This window comes from Amblyomma maculatum, chromosome 9 (genome assembly GCF_055883805.1).
Source record: "Amblyomma maculatum isolate TAMU_Amacu chromosome 9, ASM5588380v1, whole genome shotgun sequence".
NCBI classification, from domain to species: domain Eukaryota; kingdom Metazoa; phylum Arthropoda; class Arachnida; order Ixodida; family Ixodidae; genus Amblyomma; species Amblyomma maculatum.
The window spans coordinates 98974686-98994827 of NC_139352.1; the positions used below are offsets into that span (position 1 = coordinate 98974686).

Sequence of the window (20142 nt, forward strand, 5' to 3'; positions counted from 1 at the left end):
CCGAAATGCCTCGCAGTTTTACAAGAATGCAACATTTCTCACCTTGCGGTTGCCCTGTTAAACGTGACACCACGCAAAACTAGCCGTTCGCAAATCCTCGCGCCATGTCACATGTCATCGCGGCCGGCGAGCCATATTGGCGAGCGCCTTGTCATGCCTGTTGGCTGCCCTTCACGTGCGACTTTGTGAAGCGCAGACCGCCGTACTGAGCTAAACTGCCTGAAATACTGCGTAGTTTGACAAGAAAGTCAAGAATGAAACGTTTCTTACTTTACCGTTGCTCTGCTAAACGCGACACTTAGCAAAACTAGCCGTTCGGCAAACTGCGTCACCATGGCCGCACCGGCCGGCGAGCGCGCCATTTTGGCGCAACGGCGTGCCTTGATGCCTTCACATGCCACTTTGTCAAGCGTTACGAGCTAAACTGTTCGAAATGAAGCTGTTTCCCGAGAACACAACATATTACACCTCGCCGTGGTTGGGAACCGCCAGAGTTACGGCGTAACGAACTGCGCCTGAACAGCTGGCGCGCCTGTTCACGAGCTGCGAAACTTATTGGCACCGGCCGGCATGGTCAGCGTAAACTGCTTGAAATGCAGCGTAGTTAAGCAAAAAACGTTGCTCACCTCACCGTCGTTTCAAACCGCTGTCGTTCTGCGCAGCAGCCCACGAGAGGTCTGTGCCGCACAAGCGCGGCGAGGCACGAGCACACAGCTTCCTTCGACAACTTCTTGTCGTCTGCTAGTGCACCGGCGGGCTACCGCTGCAGCGAGTGCCGTCGCGCGCGCGTCCGCGCATGCGCACGTTGGTGCCGCCATCCATCAATCGGCGGCAGCGCAAACAGTCGCACGTCACTTCCTGGGGCCAGTTTTCGCCGAGTGACCGCTCTTTACCAATCTCTTTCTCTATGGCCGACGTGCGCAATAGGCCGTACAAAGTGGAAGATTTTCGCGATGCCCTCGCCAACGTTGGTGCGCTCCCCGATGTTGTGGCGTTGGGGGCGTACCAGATTAACCACGTTTGGGCTGTCACGCTCAGCAGCGCTGAAGCAACGAAGAAGCTGGCGGCGTTGAAACAAGTAGAAGTAAAGGGACGTCGCTGCATCATCATCGACCCAGAGGACCAACAGGTGAAGCTGCGGCTGCACTGGATGTTGCACGGTGTGGCCGAAAACGACATCCGGACGGCCTTTGCTGCTTTCGGTAACGTAACCGAGGTGACCCGGGAGCGGTGGCGCGTCCAGGGCGTCAAAGAGAAGGGGTCAACAACGAGAACAGTTCTCCTGAAACTGAAACCCGGTATTAAGACCGATGACCTACCTCACCAGCTGCGAGTCACCGGTGAGTTGGCCCTCGTTGTGGTGCCTGGGCGGCCTATGCAGTGCCTGCGCTGCCGTGGTAGCGGTCACGTTAGACGTGAATGCAAGGTGTCCCGGTGTTCGAAATGCAGGCGTTACGGCCACGTCGACAGTGAGTGTGTCCGTACATATGCGGTGGCCACGGGGCTCGCATCGAGGGAGGAGATAGCTGAACACCAGATGGACGTATCAGAGGCGGAGGAAGCGGCGAAAGGAGTCGAGGAAGTAGGCAAGCCGGAAGCGGCGACTGTTTCTTCTGGGACTTCTAGCAGAAACACAAACGTGTCAAGTGAGGCAGAGAGGCAACCTGAAGAAAAAGATTCGACAGCGGACTGGGCTGATACTGAGGAGAAGGAAGATAGCTTTTTGGCAGCTACGGAACCCGTGATGATGGCCACGACGAGCAGCGAGGAGCAACAGCAACAGTGCAATGTTCGTGCGGGCAATGTCTCGGCCAAACGGCCTCACGCCCAGACTAGTGATGGAGAGGACAAAACAAAAGCGTCAAGCGTTGAGGAGCCGCCTACGAAAACGGTCCAGTCCCGGCGGTCCTCTCTCAGACCGAAGCCGAACTTTCTGGGGGACAAGCGGGCCAGCGATAAGCCACCGCCGCTGCAAGAACATGCAGCCGCACCGGAGGGCTGCGGCAGAAATAAAGGAGTCTAGCCGGGTGCTAGACGCGAAAGGTGAGCGCAAATGCTCTCGGTCTCTTCACTCTATTTTAAAATAGATCCAACCCCTGCTCTGACATTCGGGTCGCTTAATGTTAGAGGGTTAGCAACGAAGAAAAAGCAGAGCCAGGTGTTGCGCCTTATAACGGACAGAGACATCGATGTGCTAGCCGTTCAAGAGACCAAAGTCGATGGAGAGGAAGAGACCGGGAGCATGGTGCAGCGCTTCACGTCGAAGTATTATGCTGTTGTGAGCCATGCAGTCGAAACTTCTGCCGGGTGCGTCCTTCTTGTAAAAAAGTTGCCTGGACTTAACGTGCAGACTTATGCTTCCGGAGAGACAGGGCGATTCGTGATTTGTGATTTCGGTTTTGAGAATATAGAATGGCGGGTTATCTGTGTTTATGCACCTAATGAATTGGAGGATAGGTGTTCCTTTTTTGAGAGCCTGAAATATTACTGCACTAGTGAGAAACAGATAGTGCTCATGGGCGATTTCAATTGTGTTCTGGCGGCTCGCGATAAAAGCAGCACCCGAGCCTTCAGGGACAGAAGTACAGACTTATTGTCACGACTGATAGATGAATATGCATTAGATGATGTGGCGGAGCGTTTAGACGGTGAACGTAGTGTGCAATACACCCACTTTCAAGGTATTAGTCATGCTCGCCTCGACAGGATTTACATGTCACTGGACTTAATACCAAAGTGTCAAAAATACCGAGTTTTACCAGTGGCCTTTTCAGATCCCTGTGCAGTGATATGCACTCTAGGGAAAAGGAAGCGAGCCAGTGGATTTTCATGGGAGCTGTGGAAATTAAATTGTAAACTGCTAAAAGACCAAATTTTCACTGAGTATGTGGCGGAAAAAATTACCAAAATAGTAAATGAGTGTCGAAACGAAATCGGGCTCCAGTGGGTACTATAGCCAAAGAAGAATTTAAGATGAAGGCCATTGAGCGGTCTACTTTGCTAAAGCACCAGGAAAGATTACAGGAAAAACAGCTGAGAGATATACTTGAAAAATTGTTGGCGCAGGAATGTAAAACGCCCGGCATAGGTGAGGAAGATATTAAGAAAACAAAGCAAAAGCTTGAACTTATCGAGGAAGACCGATATCGAGGGGCGATAGTGAGGGCGAGAGCGGAAGAATTGGTTGCAGGGGAGACGCCCACTAAGCGGGCTTTAGAAATGGAAAAAGCGCACGCTCGACGCAACGAAATTCAGGAGATCGAAGGAGCGGGTGGGGTAGTGACCGATAGCGATCGCATCCATCATGCTTTCTTTGATTACTATCAGGCGTTGTTCGCACAATATGAAGTTGACGTGCACAGATTTAAAGGCGAGTTTCTCGGCGCTATGCCTAGGCTCGATGAATCCCGAAAGGAAAGCTTGGAGAGGCGAATTAGTGAAAAAGAAGTTGAACGAGCAATAAAGAAAATGAACCCGGGAAAGTGTCCTGGCCCAGATGGGTTAAGTGCAGCTTTTTACAAAGCGTTGAAAACGGAATTAACCCCACTTTTGACTTTGCTGTTTAATGATTCCTATGATCGTAAGGAGTTGCCCCCGTCTTACGGGTCGGCCCATACCGTCCTCATCCCTAAAACAGATGATCCTATAAAACTCAGACAGGTTACTGCATATAGGCCGATCTCACTAACGAACGTCGATTATAAAATATTTATGAAAGTGTTGGCGGCGAGGCTTCAGAGCGTTATTAAAGAAATTGTTGGCCCTCATCAAACATGCGGCATAAAGAACAGGTCTATTGCTTACAATATTCATAAGGCAAGGTGTGTGCTGGAGTGTAGCGACGTCACTGGGGTACCTGTGGCAATTCTCCAGCTTGATCTTGAAAAAGCGTTTGACTGTGTTTGCTCATGTGATTTTGTTTTCTATCTTAGATCATATCAATGTAGGTTCTATTATTACTGAGGGTGTGGCCATGGCGTACCGACACGGCACTACAAAGTTAATTGTTAATAAATTGTTGGGGGCCCCCATTAACGTGGAACGTTCGGTGCGTCAGGGTTGCCCCCTCAGTCCACTCTTGTTTTGTATGTATGTTGAAACTTTGTGCTTGCACATAATACAGAATAATGCTGTTCATGGTTTTCGGCTGCATGAAGCGGAAATGAAAGTCCTAGCATATGCAGATGATGTAGCAATTTTCTGTGTCACAAAGGATAGCATTAGCAGTGCGGTAGAAGGTGTTAAAAGATTTAGTTTGATCACGGGAAGCAAGGTGAACTGGGGAAAGTGCGTGGGGTTCTGGCACAGAGAATGGCCGGATACTCCTCACACTTTCGCTAATGTGACCTGGTGTACGACCTCTGTAAAGTACCTTGGAGTCCCGTTGGAATTTTACAGAGATACTGAACAGTATTGGAAGGGGCAGGCACAAGAGACACAAGAAAAAGCAGAAAAGTGGAAAGGTACTCATTTATCCGTGTTTGCAAGAGCCACTGTGTGTAACCTGTTTTTTATTAGAAAACTGTGGTATGTGATGCAAGTGCTCCACTGCTCGCGAATTAACATACAAAAGGTACATCGAATATTTGTGGTTTTTGCATGGACCTCTAGCTGGGAAAGGTGCATGCGGACAAACTTGTTCAGACGGGTCAAAGACGGAGGCCTAGGGCTGGGACACTTATTTGTGAGGCAACTGGTAAACACATGTTTGTTTTTCCGTGATGTTGAAGATCCTTTCCTGCGCACAGTGTGCCAAGTAAGGCTAGGGCGAGCCTTGCCAGAGTATGTAGTTGCAACAAAATGCATGACAGGAGGCATTTTTGGTTATTTCCGAGAGATAGTAACCAGCGTCAGATTCTTAACTACTCGGTTTTCAAAGGAATATTTGAGCAGCGTAACAAGGAAAACGGTGTACAGAGATGTGTGCGATGTTATCTTTCCGGTGCCGTTGTACAGGGCCTTGTACTGTGGAGGCCCCGGCGGTAATGTGTTGCAAAGGGTTAAAAAATGAATGTATCGCCGGAAGTCAAGAGTTTTTTATTTAAAGTGCACACTGGAACTTTACCTGTCAAATCTTTTTTGGAAGAAAAAGAGATGTTTCTACCGTGGGGACCAAACTGCTTAATCTGCAAGCAACCGGAGACCATAGACCATGTTTTTTTGCACTGTTGGGAAGGGGTTTATTTTTGGGACGTGCTACACAGGACCATGAAGAAACAGCTCCCGTTGCATTTACACGGAATTAGTACTTGCTAACAAAAAATGAGGGTGGGATCCCGTTCGATTTAGTCATGCTGGTGGGCCTCCACAGTATATGGCGCTCTCGTATGGCCGGGTGACCCCGTAGCGCGTCCAGCGCGTATATATTTTCGAGAGAGCATCTGCAAGTTTGTAGAAATACAGAAGATACGGAATCCTGTCCCTGAGTGGCTCTCAAGGCTAGAGCCTTTGACAACACTCAGAGAATTTTAATGTGACAAAGCCTGGTCCTCTCTTGGGGATTTCGCTTCTTGTATAACTGTGTACATATTATTGTATTTTTGTCTTTGTTTTGTGAAAGCCGAGGACCGGCAATAAGGAAAAAAAAATAGTGGCCAGTATCCCCGCCTGTCACGCGGGAGACCGGGGTTCGATTCCTCGACGGGGAGCTTAGTTTTTGTTTCTTTCTTCCATTATGCGCCATATCAGAACAGCACTTAGCCGTTCCCTGCGCCTCCTCGTTAGTATAGTGGCCAGTATCCCCGCCTGTCACGCGGGAGACCGGGGTTCTATTCCTCAACGGGGAGCTTAGTTTTTGTTTCTTTTTTTTGCATTCTGCGCCATTTCAGATCAGCGCTGCCGTTTTCCCTGCGCCTCCTCGTTAGTATAGTGGCCAGTATCCCCGCCTGTCACGCGGGAGACCGGGGTTCGATTCCCCAACGGGGAGCTTAGTTTTTATTTCTTTTTTGCATTCTGCGCCATTTCAGATCAGCGCTGCCGTTTCCCCTGCGCCTCCTCGTTAGTATAGTGGCCAGTATCCACCGAGCGGGACGGTCGCAGAATCATGAGCTCCAGCGGAGCGGCGACAGCGGCCCTTGCCGGCCGCGGAAACAGGAATCTTGAAACGGATGATAAGGACTATGAGTTGATTTTGCCGACGCTGCCTACAGGACGTGTTGTTTTAAACACCGTGTTTTTGCACGGCGACGTGCGCAATAGGCCGTACAAAGTGGAAGATTTTCGCGATGCCCTCGCCAACGTTGGTGCGCTCCCCGATGTTGTGGCGTTGGGGGCGTACCAGATTAACCACGTTTGGGCTGTCACGCTCAGCAGCGCTGAAGCAACGAAGAAGCTGGCGGCGTTGAAACAAGTAGAAGTAAAGGGACGTCGCTGCATCATCATCGACCCAGAGGACCAACAGGTGAAGCTGCGGCTGCACTGGATGTTGCACGGTGTGGCCGAAAACGACATCCGGACGGCCTTTGCTGCTTTCGGTAACGTAACCGAGGTGACCCGGGAGCGGTGGCGCGTCCAGGGCGTCAAAGAGAAGGGGTCAACAACGAGAACAGTTCTCCTGAAACTGAAACCCGGTATTAAGACCGATGACCTACCTCACCAGCTGCGAGTCGCCGGTGAGTTGGCCCTCGTTGTGGTGCCTGGGCGGCCTATGCAGTGCCTGCGCTGCCGTGGTAGCGGTCACGTTAGACGTGAATGCAAGGTGTCCCGGTGTTCGAAATGCAGGCGTTACGGCCACGTCGACAGTGAGTGTGTCCGTACATATGCGGTGGCCACGGGGCTCGCATCGAGGGAGGAGATAGCTGAACACCAGATGGACGTATCAGAGGCGGAGGAAGCGGCGAAAGGAGTCGAGGAAGTAGGCAAGCCGGAAGCGGCGACTGTTTCTTCTGGGACTTCTAGCAGAAACACAAACGTGTCAAGTGAGGCAGAGAGGCAACCTGAAGAAAAAGATTCGACAGCGGACTGGGCTGATACTGAGGAGAAGGAAGATAGCTTTTTGGCAGCTACGGAACCCGTGATGATGGCCACGACGAGCAGCGAGGAGCAACAGCAACAGTGCAATGTTCGTGCGGGCAATGTCTCGGCCAAACGGCCTCACGCCCAGACTAGTGATGGAGAGGACAAAACAAAAGCGTCAAGCGTTGAGGAGCCGCCTACGAAAACGGTCCAGTCCCGGCGGTCCTCTCTCAGACCGAAGCCGAACTTTCTGGGGGACAAGCGGGCCAGCGATAAGCCACCGCCGCTGCAAGAACATGCAGCCGCACCGGAGGGCTGCGGCAGAAATAAAGGAGTCTAGCCGGGTGCTAGACGCGAAAGGTGAGCGCAAATGCTCTCGGTCTCTTCACTCTATTTTAAAATAGATCCAACCCCTGCTCTGACATTCGGGTCGCTTAATGTTAGAGGGTTAGCAACGAAGAAAAAGCAGAGCCAGGTGTTGCGCCTTATAACGGACAGAGACATCGATGTGCTAGCCGTTCAAGAGACCAAAGTCGATGGAGAGGAAGAGACCGGGAGCATGGTGCAGCGCTTCACGTCGAAGTATTATGCTGTTGTGAGCCATGCAGTCGAAACTTCTGCCGGGTGCGTCCTTCTTGTAAAAAAGTTGCCTGGACTTAACGTGCAGACTTATGCTTCCGGAGAGACAGGGCGATTCGTGATTTGTGATTTCGGTTTTGAGAATATAGAATGGCGGGTTATCTGTGTTTATGCACCTAATGAATTGGAGGATAGGTGTTCCTTTTTTGAGAGCCTGAAATATTACTGCACTAGTGAGAAACAGATAGTGCTCATGGGCGATTTCAATTGTGTTCTGGCGGCTCGCGATAAAAGCAGCACCCGAGCCTTCAGGGACAGAAGTACAGACTTATTGTCACGACTGATAGATGAATATGCATTAGATGATGTGGCGGAGCGTTTAGACGGTGAACGTAGTGTGCAATACACCCACTTTCAAGGTATTAGTCATGCTCGCCTCGACAGGATTTACATGTCACTGGACTTAATACCAAAGTGTCAAAAATACCGAGTTTTACCAGTGGCCTTTTCAGATCCCTGTGCAGTGATATGCACTCTAGGGAAAAGGAAGCGAGCCAGTGGATTTTCATGGGAGCTGTGGAAATTAAATTGTAAACTGCTAAAAGACCAAATTTTCACTGAGTATGTGGCGGAAAAAATTACCAAAATAGTAAATGAGTGTCGAAACGAAATCGGGCTCCAGTGGGTACTATAGCCAAAGAAGAATTTAAGATGAAGGCCATTGAGCGGTCTACTTTGCTAAAGCACCAGGAAAGATTACAGGAAAAACAGCTGAGAGATATACTTGAAAAATTGTTGGCGCAGGAATGTAAAACGCCCGGCATAGGTGAGGAAGATATTAAGAAAACAAAGCAAAAGCTTGAACTTATCGAGGAAGACCGATATCGAGGGGCGATAGTGAGGGCGAGAGCGGAAGAATTGGTTGCAGGGGAGACGCCCACTAAGCGGGCTTTAGAAATGGAAAAAGCGCACGCTCGACGCAACGAAATTCAGGAGATCGAAGGAGCGGGTGGGGTAGGGATCGATAGCGATCGCATCCATCATGCTTTCTTTGATTACTATCAGGCGTTGTTCGCACAACATGAAGTTGACGTTCACAGATTTAAAGGCGAGTTTCTCGGCGCTATGCCTAGGCTCGATGAATCCCGAAAGGAAAGCTTGGAGAGGCGAATTAGTGAAAAAGAAGTTGAACGAGCAATAAAGAACTTGAACCGGGAAAGTGTCCTGGCCCAGATGGGTTAAGTGCAGCTTTTTACAAAGCGTTTAAAACGGAATTAACCCCACTTTTGACTTTGCTGTTTAATGATTCCTATGATCGTAAGGAGTTGCCCCCGTCTTACGGGTCGGCCCATACCGTCCTCATCCCTAAAACAGATGATCCTATAAAACTCAGACAGGTTACTGCATATAGGCCGATCTCACTAACGAACGTCGATTATAAAATATTTATGAAAGTGTTGGCGGCGAGGCTTCAGAGCGTTATTAAAGAAATTGTTGGCCCTCATCAAACATGCGGCATAAAGAACAGGTCTATTGCTTACAATATTCATAAGGCAAGGTGTGTGCTGGAGTGTAGCGACGTCACTGGGGTACCTGTGGCAATTCTCCAGCTAGATCTTGAAAAAGCGTTTGACTGTGTTGCTCATGAGATTTTGTTTTCTATCTTAGATCATATCAATGTAGGTTCTATTATTACTGAGGGTGTGGCCATGGCGTACCGACACGGCACTACAAAGTTAATTGTTAATAAATTGTTGGGGGCCCCCATTAACGTGGAACGTTCGGTGCGTCAGGGTTGCCCCCTCAGTCCGCTCTTGTTTTGTATGTATGTTGAAACTTTGTGCTTGCACATAATACAGAATAATGCTGTTCATGGTTTTCGGCTGCATGAAGCGGAAGTGAAAGTCCTAGCATATGCAGATGATGTAGCAATTTTCTGTGTCACAAAGGATAGCATTAGCAGTGCGGTAGAAAGTGTTAAAAGATTTAGTTTGATCACGGGAAGCAAGGTGAACTGGGGAAAGTGCGTGGGGTTCTGGCACGGAGAATGGCCGGATACTCCTCACACTTTCGCTAATGTGACCTGGTGTACGACCCCTGTAAAGTACCTTGGAGTCCCGTTGGAATTTTACAGAGATACTGAACAGTATTGGAAGGGGCAGGCACAAGAGACACAAGAAAAAGCAGAAAAGTGGAAAGGTACTCATTTATCCGTGTTTGCAACAGCCACTGTGTGTAACCTGTTTTTTATTAGAAAACTGTGGTATGTGATGCAAGTGCTCCACTGCTCGCGAATTAACATACAAAAGGTACATCGAATTTTTGTGGTTTTTGTATGGGCCTCTAGCTGGGAAAGGTGCATGCGGACAAACTTGTTCAGACGGGTCAAAGACGAAGGCCTAGGGCTGGGACACTTATTTGTGAGGCAACTGGTAAACAGATTTTTGTTTTTCCGTGATGTTGAAGATCCTTTCCTGCGCACAGTGTGCCAAGTAAGGCTAGGGCGAGCCTTGCCAGAGTATGTAGTTGCAACAAAATGCATGACAGGAGGCATTTTTGGTTATTTCCGAGAGATAGTAACCAGCGTCAGATTCTTAACTACTCGGTTTTCAAAGGAATATTTGAGCAGCGTAACAAGGAAAACGGTGTACAGAGATGTGTGCGATGTTATCTTTCCGGTGCCGTTGTACAGGGCCTTGTACTGTGGAGGCCCCGGCGGTAATGTGTTGCAAAGGGTTAAAAAAATGAATGTATCGCCGGAAGTCAAGAGTTTTTTATTTAAAGTGCACACTGGAACTTTACCTGTCAAATCTTTTTTGGAAGAAAAAGAGATGTTTCTACCGTGGGGACCAAACTGCTTAATCTGCAAGCAACCGGAGACCATAGACCATGTTTTTTTGCACTGTTGGGAAGGGGTTTATTTTTGGGACGTGCTACAGAGGACCATGAAGAAACAGCTCCCGTTGCATTTACACGGAATTAGTACTTGCTAACAAAAAATGAGGGTGGGATCCCGTTCGATTTAGTTATGCTGGTGGGCCTCCACAGTATATGGCGCTCTCGTATGGCCGGGTGACCCCGTAGCGCGTCCAGCGCGTATATATTTTCGAGAGAGCATCTGCAAGTTTGTAGAAATACAGAAGATACGGAATCCTGTCCCTGAGTGGCTCTCAAGGCTAGAGCCTTTGACAACACTCAGAGAATTGTAATGTGACAAAGCCTGGTCCTCTCTTGGGGATTTCGCTTCTTGTATAACTGTGTACATATTATTGTATTTTTGTCTTTGTTTTGTGAAAGCCGAGGACCGGCAATAAGGAAAAAAAATAGTGGCCAGTATCCCCGCCTGTCACGCGGGAGACCGGGGTTCGATTCCTCGACGGGGAGCTTAGTTTTTGTTTCTTTCTTCCATTATGCGCCATATCAGAACAGCACTTAGCCCTTCCCTGCGCCTCCTCGTTAGTATAGTGGCCAGTATCCCCGCCTGTCACGCGGGAGACCGGGGTTCTATTCCTCAACGGGGAGCTTAGTTTTTGTTTCTTTCTTCCATTATGCGCCATATCAGAACAGCACTTAGCCCTTCCCTGCGCCTCCTCGTTAGTATAGTGGCCAGTATCCCCGCCTGTCACGCGGGAGACCGGGGTTCGATTCCTCGACGGGGAGCTCAGTTTTTGTTTCTTTCTTCCATTATGCGCCATATCAGAACAGCACTTAGCCCTTCCCTGCGCCTCCTCGTTAGTATAGTGGCCAGTGGATTCTGCTTCCGGCCACGCCAGTGAACGGACGCCGGATGCAGGGCTCCTCAGGAGCGGCTTCAGCGGCCATGTCAGGCCGCGGTAACAGGACTGCTGAAATAGACAACACTTACCAGGTCGTTTTGCCTGCACTTCCAACAGGTCGGTTTGTTTTGAATACCGTTTTTTTGCACGCCGATATCAGGGCCCGCCCGTACCGGGTGGAAGATTTCCGGGACTCTTTAGCACAACACTCGCTAATCCCCGATGTTATCGCTATGGGGGCGTATCGGATGAGCCACGTCTGGGCCGTTACTCTCAAGGATACTGAAGCCGTCAACAAGATTGTCAGTGTAGGTGAGCTGTCTGTGAAAAACGGTCGCAGCTTGGTGATTGACCCGGCGAACCAGGACGTGCGACTCAAACTTCACTGGCTACTTCACAACGTGCAGATGAAGATGTTCGTGCTGCATTTGCGCCGTACGGAAAGGTGTCAGACGTTTCCCGGGAGCGCTGGCGTGTTAAAGGTATGCTGGAAAAGGGCTCTACAACTAGACTCGTCACGCTGAAGCTGAAAGCTGGCATGAAGCTCGACGACCTGCCGCATCAGCTGAATGTTAGCGGTGAGCTCGCGCTCGTCATTGTGCCAGGCAGACCCCCGTTGCGCCTACGCTGCCGGAGTACGGGTCACATCCGCAAAGAGTGCCGGGTTCCTCGCTGCGGAACCTGCCGACGGTTCGGGCATGAAGACAACCAGTGTGCACGAACCTACGCTACCATTGCCGGACCTGGGACCAGCGAAGACTCGTCCGAGTTAATTATGGACGAGGCGGATGCGGAGGAGGCTGCTGACATCAGAGGTCAGTCAACGAAACAGGACGCGCCTTCCATGACGGTTTTAACAAACGATAAGGTGACGGTCTCAAATGAAAAGAATGAACCTCGGCATGTCTTGAACGCTCCATCCCAGGACCATGAAACCGAGTCAAAGGAAGGGTCAGAAGACTTAACCAAATTTTCTGACGCTGAGGATCATCTCAGTACTGAGCCTTCCTGTACTGATGCCATGGAGGTTGGGCCGGAGACAGCAGCCTTAATTGCCGCGAAACGTCCGCATGAGGAAAGCGTCGAGGAGACTCAGCTGCCAGGCGGTGTTTGTGGTGAGCCGCCGCCGAAAACTTCTGGCATCCGAAGAGCCACGTTAAGACCGAAGCCGAACTTCTCGGCCGACACGCGGCAGGCGGGGAAACCGCCTCCGTAGTTTTTGTGGTGACCTGAACGATTTGTGGGTCGGCTGCCTACCGACCAGCGTCACGAACCTTCTACAACCAAGTGGTGCGTGTGTTAGCAAAAATGAAACAATGGGCTTGGACTTCGTTCGAAAGCATCCCGACATTCTGCTGGCAGGACATTACATGCATGCATACGCCGCTCTTTGTCAGAACCGGAGGCCACGCAACCATGAAGGTAGGCACCATGCCGGTACTGGCCTCTCTCTAGTACATGACTCTCAAGCTTAATTCGCCGTTACACGTAGCTACTTTGAATGTTAGAGGACTGGGAGCGAGAAGGCGACAATGCCAGCTCAGTCGCCTCCTTGTGGATAATGATATAGATATAGCAGCTGTGCAAGAGTCAAAGATTGAGAGCCAAGAAAGCACTGACCGTATGGTGGCTTCTTTTCAAACAAACTTTTATGTGTGTGTATGCCATTCTGTTGGTGTATCGGGTGGATGTCTTTTATTTATACGTAACACGCTGGGAGTAAGCGTAGAGTCCGTTTTTGCCTGTCCAAGTGGTCGGCTTTTGGTTACCGATTTTACCTACTCTAATTTATGCTGGCGTGTTGTGTGTGTGTATGCTCCCAATTCAGGGCGGGAGCGTGAATTGTTTTTTCAGTCTATTGAGTTGTGGTTGAAGGTCGACAAAATCTTGCTTGTACTTGGTGACTACAACTGTGTGTGCGCTGCTGTGGACCGAGCGGCCAAGTGTAAACCTCGAAGAGACAGAAGCTCCGTGCTGTTGAATGCACTTGTGCATGAGTATAGCCTTGAGGATGTTGGTAGTGTGTTCTCCACTGGAAACCAGCCAGAGTTCACGCACTTTCAGCGAGATAGCCATGCCAGATTGGACAGGGTGTATGCCTCGGTAGATCTTGTTTCCCTATGTACTGCATATGAGGTGAAACCTGTGTCTTTCAGCGATCATTGTCTCGTGAGTGCAGTGTTTGGTCGCAAAGGAAAGAAATCGCGCTTTAATTGGTACCTATGGAAACTGAATGCCGAACTTCTTGCCGATGAAGAGTTCCTTACTGAAGTTAAGACAGAGTTTGAAATCGTCTTGCTATGCGACCAGTAAGTTTTGCAGCGGAATGGGACAGCTTCAAAGAGTGGGTCAAATTTAAAGCAATAGAAAAGAGTAGTAAGCTGCGGTACAAAGAGAAAGAAAAAGAAAAAGAACTGAATGAACAACTTGCTCTTTTTTTGAGCATGGAAAGTACTGTGCCAGGGCATTTCGCCAGTAAAATACGAGAGCTTAAGAGTGAGCTGGAAACAATCGACAGCGAAAGATACACAGCGGCTGTCATACGTGCAAGGGCTGAAAAACTTTGGGCTGGAGAAGTGCCGACAAAACGAGCCCTAGCAGACGAGAAAAGATACGCCTGCCAGAAAGAAATAAGGAGTATAAGGTATGCCGGCTATATCACTGAAGATGCTAAAGATATTCAGCGTGCCGTAGCAGAGCACTTCGAAGAACTGCTTAGCGCTAAGCTTGAGACTGTAGGCGGCTTTCAAAAAGATTTTCTGAGACTGATGCCTGCACTGCATGACGAAAGTAAAGCGCGCCTAGAAACACCGATAACGTTGCAGGAGATAGAATCTGCAATAGATGACCTGACACCTGGGAAGGCCCCTGGGCCGGATGGTCTAAGCGCTGCCTTCTTTAAAACTTTTCAGCAGTATGCGGCTCAGTTTATGCTCGATGTAATCACTGAGGCTTATGAACGTAATACTGTTCCATTGTCTTACGCTACATCGCACATTGTGCTAATACCCAAGACAGATGATCCGGAAAAACGACTGTTGGTGGGGTCATATCGACCGATTAGCCTCACCAATGTTGACTACAAGGTGTATATGAAGGTTTTAGCAAAAAGACTGCAAAGCGCAATAAAAAAACTGGTTGGGTCTCATCAAACGTGCGGCATCAAGGGTCGATCCATTGCCACGAATATACATGTCGCAAGAACCGTACTAGAATGTGTTGATGCACTCGGTGGTCAGATAGCCATGATGCAGTTAGATTTGGCGAAAGCCTTTGACCGTGTTTCTCACGAAATTCTTTTTTTCCATTTTGGAGCATACTAACCTTGGAAAAGTCATAGTGGAGGGTGTTAAAATGGCTTACGCGAACTGCACGACCCGTATTATAGTAAATGGTGAACTGACTGACAGCATCGCAGTACGTTCATCGGTAAGGCAGGGCTGCCCACTCTCACCCCTGCTTTTTGCACTGTATTTAGAGCCACTTTACTTGGCTATCATTGATAGCGATCGCATTTTAGGGTTCAAGCTGCAATCAGCACACGTGAAAATGCTGGCATATGCTGATGACATAGCAGTGTTTTGTGCAACTAGAAAGAGCATCTGTGAAGTTACGGGTGTCGTCCAAACATTTTGTGATCAAACCGGATGTAAGATCAATTGGGAGAAAAGGTCTGGGTTTTGGCACGGTGATTGGGACGTGACACCTGATTTCTTCTGTAAGCTGCGATGGTCTGCTCTCCCAACGCGATATCTAGGCGTGCCTTTAGATTGTTATCGAGATGCCAACATGCACTGGATGGAGGAAACATCCAGAGCGAAAGAAAAAGCGGATGCGGGGCAAGGAAGGCAACTCTCAATGTTTTCGCGCGCTTCCATTTGCAATGTTTTTCTTATTTCAAGGCTGTGGTACCTCATGAATGTGTTGTGTGTCTCACGAACCTCAATTCAGAAAATGCACCGCGTTTTTGCTGTTTTTATTTGGGCATCCACATGGGAAAAAACCGCCCGGACGAACTTGTTTATTTCTGTTAAAAGGGGCGGGCTTGGCCTTGCCCATTTGTTCTTGCGACAAGTGGTTTCGCGATTTATATTCCTGCGTGATCAAAAAGATACCTTTCTAAGAACTGTGATGCAAGTGCGATTGCAGAGGCTGCTCCCTGAATGGATTGTGTCATGTGAAAGCATGCCTGGTACTGTGACTGGCTACCTGCGCGAGGTTGTTCGTGCAAGTTGCTGGAAGTGCGGTTTTCTTTTGATTACCTTTTCAATGTTCCCAGAAAAAAACTGTATAAAGATCTCATTGACGTGATGCTGCCGGTGCCTTTTTACAGGGAATTACACTGTGGAGGCCCAGGGCAGGATGTTTTGAAAAGAGTAAAGAAGATGCCCGTGAGGCCATCTGCTAAAACGTTCCTTTTCAAACTTCACTCTAATACGCTCCCTGTTAAAACCTGGCTGAATGAAAAAGGTATCTTCGTCCCATGGACAACAAATTGCCTGTTGTGCAAAAAACCGGAGACAATTGAACACGTCTTCTTACAGTGTTGGGATGCTGTTTTTCTGTGGGACGTCCTCCAAAGGACAATTAAAAAGGAACTTCCCCTAACTCCGTACGGAATCAGATTCCTACCAGTGCAGAACGATGATGCACCTTATGATTTAATTATGCTTCTTGGTCTCCATAGTTTGTGGAAAACACGAATGCAGGTGCGTCACGCAGATATAAATACACGATCTGCGCGTGAAAACTTCATTGAAAGTGCGGTGTATATACGCGAAACTTTCAGGATGCAGCAGGATCCACCACATTGGCAATGTCTATTTGATGAGTTGGTGAACCTGAAAAGATTTTAGACGCGTACGCGTTAGCTCAAGTGTAGTTGACGTGTTTTATCATGTGTATTTTTGTTTTCTGTTTCACGACAATAAAGAAAAAAAAAAGTATAGTGGCCAGTATCCCCGCCTGTCGCGCGGGAGACCGGGGTTCTATTCCTCGACGGGGAGCTTAGTTTTTGTTTCTTTCTTCCATTATGCGCCATATCAGAACAGCACTTAGCCCTTCCCTGCGCCTCCCCGTTAGTATAGTGGCCAGTATCCCCGCCTGTCACGCGGGAGACCGGGGTTCGATTCCTCGACGGGGAGCTTAGTTTTTGTTTCTTTCTTCCATTATGCGCCATATCAGAACAGCACTTAGCCCTTCCCTGCGCCTCCTCGTTAGTATAGTGGCCAGTATCCCCGCCTGTCACGCGGGAGACCGGGGTTCTATTCCTCGACGGGCAGCTTAGTTTTTGTTTCGTTCTTCCATTATGCGCCATATCAGAACAGCACTTAGCCCTTCCCTGCGCCTCCTCGTTAGTATAGTGGCCAGTATCCCCGCCTGTCACGCGGGAGACCGGCGTTCGATTCCTCGACGGGGAGCTTAGTTTTTGTTTCGTTCTTCTATTATGCGCCATATCAGAACAGCACTTAGCCCTTCCCTGCGCCTCCTCGTTAGTATAGTGGCCAGTATCCCCGCTTGTCACGCGGGAGACCGGTGTTCGATTCCTCGACGGGGAACTTAGCTTTTGTTTCTTTCTTCCATTATGCGCCATATCAGAACAGCACTTAGCCCTTCCCTTCGCCTCCTCGTTAGTATAGTGGCCAGTATCCCCGCCTGTCACGCGGGAGACCGGGGTTCGATTCCTCGACGGGGAGCTTAGTTTTTGTTTCTTTCTTCCATTATGCGCCATATCAGAACAGCACTTAGCCCTTCCCTGCGCCTCCGCGTTAGTATAGTGGCCAGTATCCCCGCTTGTCACGCGGGAGACCGGGGTTCGATTCCTCGACGGGGAGCTTAGCTTTTGTTTCTTTCTTCCATTATGCGCCATATCAGAACAGCACTTAGCCCTTCCCTTTGCCTCCTCGTTAGTATAGTGGCCAGTATCCCCGCCTGTCACGCGGGAGACCGGGGTTCTATTCCTCGACGGGGAGCTTAGTTTTTGTTTCTTTCTTCCATTATGCGCCATATCAGAACAGCACTTAGCACTTCCCTTTGCCTCCTCGTTAGTATAGTGGCCAGTATCCCCGCCTGTCACGCGGGAGACCGGGGTTGGATTCCTCGACGGGGAGCTTAGTTTTTGTTTCTTTCTTCCATTATGCGCCATATCAGAACAGCACTTAGCCCTTCCCTGCGCCTCCTCGTTAGTATAGTGGCCAGTATCCCCGCCTGTCACGCGGGAGACCGGGGTTCTATTCCTCGACGGGGAGCTTAGTTTTTGTTTCGTTCTTCCATTATGCGCCATATCAGAACAGCACTTAGCCCTTCCCTGCGCCTCCTCGTTAGTATAGTGGCCAGTATCCCGGCCGCGGTAACAGGCTTAACGCAATCGATGATAAGGAATATCAGCTCATTTTGCCGCATCTGCCCACCGGACGTGTTGTTTTCAACACAGTTTTTTTGCACGGAGACGTACGAGTGCGACCCTTCAGGGTTGAAGATTTCCGGGACGCCCTGGCCATGACTGGTACGCTCCCAGACGTGGTGGCCTTGGGGGCTTACCAAATAAACCATGTCTGGGTGGTGACTTTGAGCAGCACTGAAGCAACCAAGCGGCTGGCAGCCTTCAAGGAGCTCCAAGTGAAAGGTCGACGGTGCATCGTCATTGACCCGGAGGACCAACAGGTGAAGCTACGGCTCCACTGGATGTTGCATGGCGTGGCGGATGAGGACATCCGAACTGCTTTTGCGGCTTTCGGTGAGGTGACCGAAGTGACCCGTGAGCGGTGGCGAGTCCAGGGCGTGCACGAAAAGGGCTCCACAACGAGAGCCGTACTCCTGAAGTTGAAGCCCGGGATGAGGATAGAAGACCTGCCTCACCAGATAAGAGTAGCAGGGGAGTTGGCCCTTGTTGTTGTGCCTGGGCGGCCAATGCAGTGCCTGCGCTGCCGCGGGACCGGTCATGTGCGCCGGGAATGTAAAATTCCGCAGTGTTCGACATGGAAGCGTTTTGGCCACTCCGAGGAAGATTGCGTACGAACGTATGCAGTGGCCACTGCACCGACAGCGAGGGCGGACATGACGGAGCACCAAATGGATGTCGCAGAGACAGAAGAGGCCGCAAAGGGGGTCGGAGAAGCTGAAAAGCTAACAGCAACGACAGGCATGTTAGTGCCCCCGGGGGGCGGTGACGAGATACTCAGTAGGCCAGACAAAGAAGTCACGCTACCGAACAACGGACCGTCAGAGGAAGAAAGTGTGAGCGATGCCGAGAGCTCAAAAACTGAACTTCCGGAGTCTGCGGGCCGACAGGAAACCCTTGAAAAGAGCAGCGGCCGAGCGACCAACGTCCAAGGCCCTGCGAAGCGTGCCCACGACGAGAGCACAAGTGAGACAAGCCAGGCAGAGGCAGCTAGCAGCGACGAGCCACCGATAAAAACGCCAATAGGTAGGAGGGCGACCTTCAAACCAAGACCGAATGTCTCGGCGGACAGGAGAGCTGCCGAAAAGCCGCCCCTGTCACAAGGTCTGCCAGTCCAACCTCATGGCTCTGGCGCCAACGAAAGCGTCTAGCGCCATGCTAGACGTGTGAGGTAAGCACCATGCTCTTGGCCTCTTTTCACTCTAAGAAAATGGCTTATGAACTGTCACTAAAGATTGCAACCCTTAACGTGAGAGGTCTAGCAGCGAAAAGGAAGCAGAGCCAAGTCCTGCGCCTTTTAAATGAAAATGACATCGATATACTTGGAGTTCAAGAGACAAAAGTCGAGGGTGAACAAGAGACCGAGAGCATGGTGCAACGTTTCACGTCGCGGTTTTACGCAGTTGTCAGCCATGCAGTCGGTACTTCTGCTGGATGCGTCCTGTTTGTGAAGAAGTTGCCGGGTCTTGTAGTGCAGTCGCATGCTTCTTTTCCGTCGGGTCGGGGCGTGGTCCTTGATTTTAGTTTTTGCTCGGCTGAGTGGCGGGCTGTTTGTATATATGCACCTACGATAGTTGATGAGAGGGCTGCTTTGTTTGATTTTGTTGAAGAGTATTTAAACACGGATAAGCAACTTGTCTTACTGGGAGATTTCAATTGTCTACTGAGGTCCGGTGACAAAACTAGCCTTCGTACATTTAGGGATCGTAGCACAGAGGTACTTTCGCACTTGATTGACGAGTTTGCACTGGAAGACGTTGCAGAGTGTCTCACGAGCGAGCGACGGGTTCAGTATACGCATTTTCAGGGTGCTAGCCACGCCCGCCTTGACAGAATTTATGTGGCCGCAGAACTGGCTCCAAAATGCCAGGATTATCATGTTTTGGCGGTAACGTACTCAGATCACTGCATGGTTCAGTGTACAATTGGACCAAGAAAGGGAAGTAGCGGTTTTAAATGGGAATTGTGGAAGTTAAATAATAAACTGCTGAATGACGAGCAGTTCACCAGACTAGTAGAAGAAGAAATTGGTAATATTTGTCGGGAGGACACCCACGAACTGGGTCAAGAATGGGAACTGTGTAAGCAACAAATTAAAATCAAAGCTATAGAAAAGGCCAGCTGCATACGGTTTCAAGAAAAACAAAATGAAATGCATTTAAGATCTTTGCTAGATAAATTGTTAGCCCTGGAGTGTAACACGCCAGGGTTATACATGGACGACGTTAGAAAAATAAAACAAAGACTTCAACTGAATGACGAAGACCGTTATCGCGGAGCACTGGTACGTGCGAGAGCGGAAAAATTGGCCATGGATGAGACGCCGAAAAAAAGATCGTTGGGAATAGAAAAAGCAAATGCAAGGCGAAATCACGTGGCAGAGGTAGATTGGGCAGGACGCACAGAAACCGATAACGAAGGAATCGCGAAGGC

At 49.6% G+C, this 20142-nt stretch overlaps 1 protein-coding gene and 3 non-coding genes across 4 annotated transcripts; all 4 read left to right on the forward strand.

The window, feature by feature from the left end:
- The first annotated feature begins 6043 nt into the window (after positions 1 to 6043).
- Positions 6044 to 7294, forward strand: LOC146179985 (uncharacterized). The gene has a single exon (XM_084580306.1). It carries the CDS (start codon positions 6044 to 6046, stop codon positions 7292 to 7294), a length of 1251 nt encoding a protein of 416 aa, XP_084436432.1.
- A 3827-nt stretch (positions 7295 to 11121) lies between these two features.
- Positions 11122 to 11193, forward strand: TRNAD-GUC (transfer RNA aspartic acid (anticodon GUC)). Its single transcript has one exon. It is a non-coding gene; the product is annotated as a tRNA-Asp (tRNA).
- A 5188-nt stretch (positions 11194 to 16381) lies between these two features.
- On the forward strand, positions 16382 to 16453 carry TRNAD-GUC (transfer RNA aspartic acid (anticodon GUC)). Its single transcript has one exon. It is a non-coding gene; the product is annotated as a tRNA-Asp (tRNA).
- A 480-nt stretch (positions 16454 to 16933) lies between these two features.
- TRNAD-GUC (transfer RNA aspartic acid (anticodon GUC)) lies at positions 16934 to 17005 on the forward strand. The gene has a single exon. It is a non-coding gene; the product is annotated as a tRNA-Asp (tRNA).
- Positions 17006 to 20142: the final 3137 nt, after the last annotated feature.

Excerpts from the sequence above, each read along its gene's own strand:
- LOC146179985 (XM_084580306.1), top strand. The coding sequence starts at position 6,044 with ATGAGCTCCAGCGGAGCGGCGACAGCGGCCCTTGCCGGCCGCGGAAAC.